This window comes from Balaenoptera borealis (genome assembly GCF_965194805.1).
Source record: "Balaenoptera borealis genome assembly, chromosome: X".
In the NCBI taxonomy this organism is placed as follows: Eukaryota; Metazoa; Chordata; class Mammalia; order Artiodactyla; family Balaenopteridae; genus Balaenoptera; species Balaenoptera borealis.
This window is the reverse complement of record NC_138881.1, coordinates 62356397-62366831: the sequence shown is the minus strand read 5'-3', so window position 1 is coordinate 62366831 and position 10435 is coordinate 62356397. Positions and strand designations below refer to the sequence as shown.

At 41.1% G+C, this 10435-nt stretch overlaps 1 protein-coding gene across 6 annotated transcripts in view; it reads left to right on the top strand.

The window, feature by feature from the left end:
- Window positions 1-41: 41 nt before the first annotated feature.
- LOC309620754 (uncharacterized protein) overlaps window positions 42-10435 on the top strand; it is a 61216-nt gene continuing 50822 nt past the window's right edge. For 2 of the 6 annotated variants that reach the window (XM_082377638.1, XM_082377637.1), the window contains exons 1-2: window positions 45-256; window positions 10149-10289. Coding sequence is in view for 1 of the 6 variants with exons in the window: in XM_082377640.1 (XP_082233766.1) it covers window positions 1343-1357; window positions 10149-10190 (57 nt within the window). In the remaining 5 variants the exon portion in view is untranslated. Of the gene's footprint in view, window positions 257-1193; window positions 1358-10148; window positions 10290-10435 lie in introns of those variants that run through there. The other 4 variants (XM_082377636.1, XM_082377639.1, XR_014239602.1 and 1 more) reach the window with 4 other exon arrangements.

Sequence of the window (10435 nt, the reverse complement as noted above, 5' to 3'; positions counted from 1 at the left end):
GCATGCGCCTGAAGCACACTGCGGCGATCCTGGAGAGGCGGCGCTGTCTGGGCATCGGCGCTGTCTGGGCATCGGCGCTGTCTGGGCATCTGAGCTGCGGCTGGAGGTACGGCTGGTCCTCTGCCTGCTGTCCACTGCCACCTTGGCCTGCTCTTGCCACCCTGGCGCCGCGAACTCTGTGCCGCCTCTCCCTTCACCCTGTCTTGGGACGGCCGGCGCTAAGAATTCATGCTATGACCTTCGATGCAGCCAGGAGGTAAAGGAACGACATAGGGGAAGAACATGGAGGGCGGCGGAGGGAACTCGGCCCAGGGGGATCCTTAATTTGTGTGTTCTCCCGGTTCACGAGAGGAAAAAATGGGGGACAGTACGCGCCTCAGACCTACAAAAGGATGTTGAGCATTTACTTCCCATTGTGAAAGTAATACAGACTTCTTTCCATTAATCAGGGTTGAGGCACCTGGGCGTCGGCATTTTCCATAACGTTCCTTGCTTTAAAATTTTTTGGAGTTCTTCATATGCAGTAGAAGGTGTATTTAAAGGTCGGGGTTGTAGGACTAGGAGATTATGAGAGCTTTCTTTGCCTTTGTTCAGGGTGGTGGCTCTTATTACGGAATCCGAGGGTACTCTAAGCCCCTCCCTGAGGGTCGGGGCGGATTCTATCTAGATCTGGCATCTGCTCTGCAAGCAATGACGTCTTTCCCGTATTCCACTTCCTAGTTTATCACACCTACCCCCATTAGGGAAGGCTGGTAATGGCTCTCCTTGATTGAGCACTGGGGCACAACTATAGCGAGAAACACATCCAGATATCATCAGGCACTTTTATATAAAAAACTGAGGTGGGAGGATAGACGCGGTGCGCACGTGTATTTGAGAGTGTGGGGATGCGCGGCGCGGTAGCGTGCAGGTATGCAGTCGTCCTTTGGTAAACGCGGAGGATTGGTTGCAGGACCCCCGCGGATACCAAAATCCGCGGATGCTCAAGTCTCCTATATAGAACGGCATAGTATGGTCAGTCCTCCGTATCCGCGGAGGGTCCACTGTATTTGAGGTCTGATGTCTGTGGGGGGGTGGGGGGTGGGGGGGCTTCCATTGGGGAGAGCGGGAGGTACGCACGCGTAAGGCTTGGGGCAGGGGGGTGGGTCGAATGCGTATTTAGGAAAGCAAAGTTGCTGGTAGTTGATAGGCGCGGAAGGGACGAGTGAAGGTGCGCATGCGCACTCGAGACGACTTTGTGACGGTTGGCTTTAACGGGAGGAGGGGAGAGGCGCGCATGCGTATTTCAAACGGAATGACGGGGAGGGGAGGCGCGCAGCGTACGTGTAATTAAGATTGCAAAATGGCGAGGGGGGAGGTAAGTTGTCTTTTTGCTTGGCCATCTTGGGCTAGGAGGGCCTGCAGAGGAGCAGATCGACCTTTCTAGTTGGGTGAGGGGGGTTAGCCTGAGTTGGAGTTGTCTTAGGCTGTGGCCAGATCCACCAGATAATAACCCAGAATCCTAGCCCCTCTCTGGCCTATAGATAATGTGGGTTTAAAAATGCGGAGGCGATGATGACTTTACAAAAGGTTACGGCAGCAGGCTGTGTGTAGGAAATGCGTAAAACGGGAGCACTTGGAGACAAGGCCACATTCGGGCAGTACGCCTCTGGAGGGCTCTCTGCCGGACTTGCAGATCGTGGGCTGGTGTCCTTGGCTCTGGACACATTCTCTCATTCCATCAGAGTAGCAGAACCCAGCGGTTGCAATATTGTGAGAACCTACTGATGGTCAGAAGCCCTTGGTTTTCTCCCCTTGAGGTTGTAGGGGTGAGGATTTGGCTGTTTCCCAGTGCTTGTTCCACTTTGCTTTAAACCTAGGATTTAGGCAAATGATAATGGTGGTATGAAGGTGACCTGGGTTCACATCCTTTCTTCTAAATTATTTTTTTCTGTAGAACTTTGAGCACGGTTTCGTTTAGGGGGACTATTTTTTTTTTTAGGCAGCAGCACTGTCATGGCTCTTAGAGGGCTGTCAGTGAGGGTCTACTGTTAATCGCTAAAACTAGTAATTTAGCAGTTAGATATGTAGAAGAAAGGGCACAGGATTCAAAATTGAGACAGCTCTTTTCAGTAATCCTAGCTGTGATCTCATACGGTCATTTTCCTTCTCTGGGCCTGTTTCCCTATCTATGATAATAATTATGCTTAAACGTCTTTGGAGCTTAAACTGTGTGCCAAGTACTGGGTCTACATGCTTTTACACATGCCTTAACTAATTTAGTACTCTGGACAGTCTTATGAAATAGCAGTACCGTTATTCATCTTTTACAAATGAGAAATTTCAGGGACACAGGTAAAGTAAATCCAAGGCTTTATATCCGTCTGAATGACTGAGACTGGATTTTTATCCAGGTACTGTGGCTTCGGAATCCTGTGCTCTTACACATTATATTTATCCACCAAAATGATGGGGCAAATTTAAAGGACCCTTCTTTTATGGTTTCAAATTTTATTTGTAACTTATCTATGCTGTTTAAGAAAGGAGACCTGTTTGCTGATTTTTACTCAGTGCATTGTACAGGGTTACATATGTTGAAGACAAAAAGTAAAGAATTGGTTTGGAGCCTAATGGGGTGGCCATCCTTACCTACCCTTGTCTTCTGTGCTTTTTGTTCTGCAGAGGGTTTAAAATGGCCGACTGCGGCAGGCTGGACACACCCTTCTTGTTTTGCATGATTTGAGATCTGGTCTGACGCTTTGAGACAACCAGTCATTTACCGCAGTAGAGATTTTTTCCTTACCAATTATTAATATTTTGGTGTGTTAATACCAAGGTTCAATAGTAAAGGAGAGGGTACTGCTTTTCTTTCTCATAATAAAAGACAGAGAATACATGGATTTCTTTTATTATTTGGTTGGGATAGATTCATTGAAGGGGAATTACTGTGTCAAAGGGTATGAACATTTTTAACACTTAATATGTATTGCCAAGTTTCTTCATGAAAAGGTTGTACCAATTTTTACCCACACAAGCATTGAGTAGTATTTATTAAAAACATTATTTTAATGGATAAAGAAAACAGTATTTAATTTTGCATTTCTCTGGTTGTAAGTTTGGATTCTGTTTTCCTCTATATGTTTCTTAGCAGTTTTATTTTCTTCCATGTGATGTTAGTTCATGTCTTATACTGATTTATCTGTTGGAGTTTTTAGTTTAGCGTTTATTATTGTTATCTATTTGAATGTGTTTTGTAAATAAAGGCTCTTACTCAGATTTCTGTAATGTTAGAAATATGTACTACAGGTTATTGTTTGCCTTTTAATTTTTGTTTCTAAACTTTTGGTTAGTAGAAATTTGAAATTGTGGTCAAATCACTCTATCTTCTGTTTTGTGATTTTTCTTCCATTAAGTTTGAATAGTTCCCTCAATGTAGAAATTTGGTAAATACCCATTGTAGCTTCATCTGAAGATAACCATCAAGTATGAGGGAAAAAGATCCATAATTTCACCACCCAGAGATAACCAGTGTTAATAAATGTGTTCACTTTTTTTCATTCTTTCTGCATTTTTCTACAGTGATCACATATTTGTACTATTTTATATGGTGTTTTGTGTTTATAATGTGCATTTTTCCACGTTAAACATTTCTGTGATTGTCATTGAATGGTTTCATGATATTTTGTTGTATGGAAGTAGCTTAAGATTTTCAGTATTTTAAATTATGTAATGTCTTTTCATTTAGTTTTTATTGTTTATCTATTTTGAGTTATTTCTTTATAGAACAGAGTTCAGAATTAGCATTATTCATCAAAAAATTTGAACATTGTAAAGACCTGCCATAATAGCATTCCAAACGTTGTCAATTTTTGTACCCAGTCATTTAGGTACATAAAAATTTTTTTTACTTACTTTATATGTAAAAGAATGGTATCTTTGATTTATGGTACATTTCTCTGATTATTGGCAAGGCTGGACTCTTAAATGTTAATTGTTAGCTCCTATTTCCTTTTGTGAACTATTCGACTTGGGTCTGAATGTTATCTATTTGTAAGAGCTCTATATTATGTGTTCTGTGTGAGAATCTATTACCCCTTGTCATTTGTTGCAAATGACAAACCTCATTTGTTGCACATACACTCCTGGTATATGTTTGTTGCCATTGAGTATGAAGAAATGTTTGTGATTCCAAAGACAACTGCTGCATGGAATACATGTCAAATTCTTGGTAGCCATTTTGAGATAACATTTATTTGTTCTTTAAATAGATAGCCATTTCTTTTCATCTAAAAGGAAAGCACTGTTTGCTGCACAGCAGTGATGCTCCCTCGTTATGGGTGTGGGGAGAAGACATGGCAACATTTTGTCCTTAATAAGACATGGCAACCAAGTAGACAAGACACAAAACAGTAGTCCCCTTCCCCCCATCCATTCGGGGACTGATGTTCTTTTGAATATTTATGAGTGATCTGGGGGAGGATATGGACATAGTGGAATGTTCACATTTGTAGATAACACGGAACTCTTTGGAGATGTAAAGTGGTAATAGGAACAAACCGCAACACCTGAGAAGACACTGTGCGTGTGGGCTAACAATTGGCAGAATGGAACAGGGTAGATAAGAGCAGTGTAATGACTTTAGGGGAAAATAGTATGTTAAGCATACAAAATAGTGGCCTCAGAGACATTGGGTCCCAAGACAGGGATCTCAGTGTAAGCAGAAACAATTTATTGATGTCATCAGCTCAATTTGCTGTTGCAGAGACAGAAGACCCATTAAAAACCTAGGCCTCATTAAGAACAGTATGTGACACACAAAAATTCCATCCTATCTTTGTATAAAATGATCTGAACCAAATGACCAGTTAACACTAGTAATCTCTCCTCAAGGAGTCTCTTACTACCTCTCACCGAATTTTGAGAAGGTGGTGGGAAGAGTGTGTTACCTCTGTGTTTCATTTTTCTTATTTATAATATGGAGGTGATTTAGATTATATATTCTCAAAGGTTTTGGGAGGGGATAAGGTATCTTATTTTGGTTTCCTGAAACTGAGTCTGTTATTTGTGGTTCAGAGAATCTGTTTAATTATATTTATTAGTTAAACCTTTCTAAATTATTATTCCCACTCCATGAGCTATATACTATCTTTTATATTAGTAACAGTCTAATTTTTATTTTGTCAGTGAAGGGGGGATTATTGGATTTAGAGGTGTCAAGTGAGCCGTTACTTGCTGCCTTTTGTTATCCAGTTATACTGGGTTAATTCAGTTAGTTGTAAGCTTCCAGTTTTCAGCATTTTGCTAGTTGCAGATGTTAAACTAGGCTTATGCGTGTGGTGGGGAGGTTGAAACAAAACAATGAAACAAAGCAACAACAACAGAGCTTGTGTTGTAGAGGAAGTGATTGGGAAGGTCCTTTACTGGAGGTCTGTGCCTATCTTAAGGACGGGGGTCCCATTTTACATCATGCCAGTGTCTAGTTCCCAAATCCATTTATGATCAGGAGTTAGGGAGAGCGTGGATATTAGAAATAGCCTGAAAGCATTTAACCTTTGGTTTCTACAATTTGTTCCTCCCCTCTCTTGATGTTACAGCCAGCAGCAGCCTGGAGCAGCACCCCCTGGAAAGAAATTTTACATCGGCCATTATAATACAACCTGATAAGTGTTACAGCACTTATCAGGTTGTATTGTAATTGTCTGTGTATATGCCTGTCTCCCTTCCTATGTTATCAGTTAGACTGTGAGCTCCTTGAGGGCAGGGACAGTGTCTTCATCTCCAGAGCCCAGCCTGGCACATTAGTAGGCCTCAGTAAATGTTTATTGGATGAATAAATGAATGACTCATCAACAAACATTTATTGTGTGCCTGCTAACGTGATCTCCACAGGCTCTGGACTGTCAACTGTTTTCTTCAAAATGCGTGTGGTCAGAAACTTGCTGTTTCTTTCTAGTTATGTATATACCTTCTTAAGAGTTTCTCATGAGATAATGCTATTTTTGTGTTTGGATTTCAATCCTTGGTATTTACAGATGTTGCTACTATTGCTACTGCTGACAGTCTCTTCCTTGGTGGAACCTGGGTGAAAGCTGCCAGATCAGGAGCTTCATCCTCACTGTCTAGTGTTTGCTAAATGGTTTCTATTTGTAGACTCATCCCCTTTTCACTCCTCCTCAGGTCATCCTCCAAATGGTATTCCCACGTGGGCTCCACATTCTAGATCAGGGGTGGGCAAATACAGCCCATGGGCTGCCTGGTTTTGCAAATAAAGTTCTGTTGGAAAACAGCCATGCTCATTTGTTGATGTGTTGTCTGTGGCCTCTTTGACCTACAACAGCAGAGTTGAGTAGCCACATCAGAGACATGCTGACCCACAAAGGCTGGCCCTAGAAAAAGATTGCCTACCCTTTTTGGAGTATCACTCAACAGTCATAGTTTCATTCCCCTCTCCATTCACCGGAGATAACTTTTAGCATCTCAGAAACTCATTTATTTACTTCATTCATTATTACTTATGACGAGTCTTTTTCCTGTTTTACAGATGGGCCAGCCAGGACACACTTCAAACTAGGAGACTGATTATAAGACCTCCCCCAGGGTCCTGCAGTCAGTCAGTTATATGGTGTCCTTCAGCATCAAGGTTCGAGCTTCAACCCTAGAAATTAAAATTCCTTTTGTTATATCCTAACTTGAAGCATATGGACATTTCATGCTTTGGTGCCTTATCCCTTGCCCCCCCTCCTTCCTACACAGCTCTTTGCAATGAGAATATGGAAAATAAGGAATTAATATGAGATAAAGCAGAAAAGTAGACTGAGGCAAATGTTTAGAGGGTCTGAATGCTAATTTTTAAACTGAGAAATGGGATTTCTGGAACATTCACTTATTCAGACTTATACAGGTAGTGAGCCTGCGCTTCCAAGAGCTTAGGGCCCTCCCCTCAACCCTCTCTAACCCACCGCATGTTGTCTTGGTAACCTGTCTGTGAGTATATTGTCATTCATTTCACTTCATTAAAAAGTTGGAGAGCTCCAAGTCTGATGCAAGAAATGTAGATCTAAAAAAGCAAAAGGGAGAGAATATCAGATAGTCTCATTCTAGGAGTAAAATGGAGGGAAAGGCCTTACAGCGTTATTTTCAAGCCGCTTGCTGGATTTTTCCCAGGACTTTATCATGAAAATTTCATACAGAAAAATTGAAAGAATTGTACAGTGAAAACCCATATACTCACCACCTAGATGGTACAATTAACATTTTGCTGTATCTGCTTTATTGCATATTCGTCCATCTTTGTTGGGTGGGTTTTTAAAGTACTTGTGTTGTCATCCATTTTGATTTCATCTGTATCTGGCCCATTATGGTGCAGAAAAATAATCTCTTTGGATTCTTATCTGTATTTTCCAAGATGGTATGGAAACTGCAGCCTAACTACCTACAAGCAGATCTGCCTGGGAATAAGAGTCCTAGGGAGAGAAGACATTTTGTTTCTGAAAGAAAATGGCTGCAGCTCACTGTTGTTTACTGGAAATAATAGGAGAAGGAAAAATGGAAGTCCAGATCCAGTGTCAGTAAATCCTTGCAATAATATACTGCCCTGCACTTCATTCACTTCACTGGCTTTGGGGGGTGGGGGGCAGCTGGTTTTCTGAGCTGCTTCTGCTTGGTTCTTTCCTTTAAGAATTGATGAAGGAGAAACAACAAAGTGATATCGAAGTGCCACTGATGTGATAGTCAGCATTAACACAACTCCTTGGAATTTTAGTAAATGGATTTTTAATTTGGACTACTGTCTAATAATATTCTTTTGGACCTTTTCTGTTAGCAATAGCCACAGAGTCAAAGGAAGCACCATGAACTGAAATCTTATTTATCTTTATCATGAATATGATAATGTTACCTGTTTGTGTCTATCTCCCTTCATTTAAGTTCAAGGGCAGAGGCCATATCTTACTCATCTTTGTAATTCTCCTAGTAAAAAATGTCTGTATTCATAAAAAATGCAGTATTACATTTAACACCTATCACATGGGCAAAGATTAAAAAATGTTATACTAGTGTTGGTGGGATATGTCCAATTTTAGTGTAATCCTTTGTAGGAGCAATTTGGCAATATATATTAGTGGGCAGAATAAATATTGCATGCCCTTTGATCCAGCAATTTCATTTCTAGGGATATACCCCTAAATATTCTAAATAAATTCTAAATATTTTTTTAAAATGTTCTAAGGATATTTTAAAAGATTTAGGTATGGGAATGTTCACAATGTTCATAGCAGTAAAAAAAAATAGAAAAACTTACCTATCCCTAAATAAGAATTTGAATAAATAAATTTTGGTGTATTCATATAATAATACAACTTAGGCATTAAAAATAAAAATAGTCTTGTAGATGAGTATATGGCTTGGAAAGATGTACCCAGTATATTAATTGAAAGAAAGGCCATGGTTTCATCTAATTTTTGTTAAATAAAAATTCATGTTTGTACATGTACATAAAAGTAATTGGAAGCATATACCCCAAGTGTTAAACTTTCTGGGATTTTGTGATTTTTACTTTCTATGTATTCTTAATGTATTTCTGGAATTTTTTTTTCACAGCGTGTGTTTATGACTTTGAAAGTTAAGACAAACATTGAAACGGTTTCCATTTTGAAATATGCTGACCTGAACAGAAGTGGAATAAATGGGTTGGTTGAGGGGGCTGGAAACTGGAGCAGTTTAGTTTGGAAAAGAGCTGGGCCGGGTGGGAGTAGGGCATGGTGGAAATAAGATCTCTGTCTTTAGAGAAAGGCACTAGCTTAACTACTAACTGTTCTTGGCTCCTTAGTGCAGGCATTTCACGCATCAGGCTTTACACTTACTGTTTATTCCCCAATTAGACCCTGTACACATTCCTTTCCCACCCATGTCCCTCTGGGCTTTCATAAGCTAAATAATTGCTGGTGGCAGCAGCTGCTTATGGGTGTGCAGATCTTGCTCTAGTAACGGCTGCTTTACTTTATCCAATAAAGAGAAGGCTCAAACCCATCAAGGCTGCCTCCTCACCTCCCCCGCCCCCAACATATACCACTTGGCATTATGAATCTTCCCCACCTATGGTGGGAGAGCTTTCTCCTGGGTCTCATGATCACTAGTAGATTATAAGACACTATTATATTTCACTGTGGGTGAAACAGTTAAAAATGAGCCCTGAGAAACTGCTCCTTGGGTCTTCCTGGGGTTTGAGGGTTGCCTGCATCTCACTGCAATAACAGGAAACCTAGTTGCACTAGTTGGTGCTGCCAGCATCTAATGATAATAATTAAGAGCCTGGGCTTTGGGCCGTCACTGAATTGCTAGATTTCTGGGTTGCTTTTCATGCTAAGCAGCTAGGGACTGGGAAACTTAGAGGCAGAAGGCTGCTTCCTTAGGAAGAAAGGACCCTTTGGGGTCTTTGGCTTGTCCTGTGTGGGTCTTAGGTCTCAGAGCCCCATTCCTCCTCGTGGTTGAGTCTTGGAGGTAGGGGACTAGCCACGGGCCTACCTAGCTCCTTGTGATCCTTTTGGTAACCCACACAGCTGATAAGGGACAAGATATGTTCTATTCCTTTTCAGGTATGTGTAAAGTGAGTCCTGGTGGGAGTTGAGATTGTAAATGACAGGCCTTGGTCCAGAGCCCAGGGTTTTGTTACCTTTCCTCATCAGTGTGAACTAAATGCCATATGATGAGTAAATGAAGATTTAGTTCACTTTTAGGGGGGCCTTTTAGTCAGGAGTATGGAATAAAGGGTCATAATTGCCAGACATAGAAGGGCCCCTAAGATACCAAGTTTACCTCCATTCAAAGATAGGATATTGATTGAGGTCTAAAGAGGGTAGGTAGCTAGGAGGATCAGCATTAGTTCAGATCTGAGTTCTAACACTTTGGAATAGTTACTTGGTGCCTCTGTACCCAAGTTATCTCATTTAAAATAGAGGCAAGAATCCTTATTAAATAATAATTGTTTGCGTTGCGACAGTCTTTGCCAGATAAAGATAGATGTGATGCTAATAATAGTGCTTAGCAAGAGTGTAATCTGAGGTCCATGGTGTGGACTGGATGACTTGACTATGGTAAAGTAAAATTAAAGCTAGATCTCATACCTTAACTGTTCTTACATTTGTTTCTTCTTCCTTCTCCCTATCCTACAGGTGACACCAAACTCGATCAGAAACCATGCCACTGATGAAGAGGTATATTGAGCCCTGCCTGGCCCAGTGAGGTTACTAGAGAATTGGAAGAGACTCAAATCAGCATCCTGCACATGGTTATCAAACCATTGTGAAGTCTTAGTAAGTGGTCAGTGGCTCTGGTGGGCTTGCCCAGTTAGTGGGAAGGGCCAGGAAAGGTAGTCTTACTAGGCCTTTCCCATTATGATATGATAAAAGGTCTTAAAATATTCAGACTACACTAGAGAGTACTGAGCCTAACCTCTCCT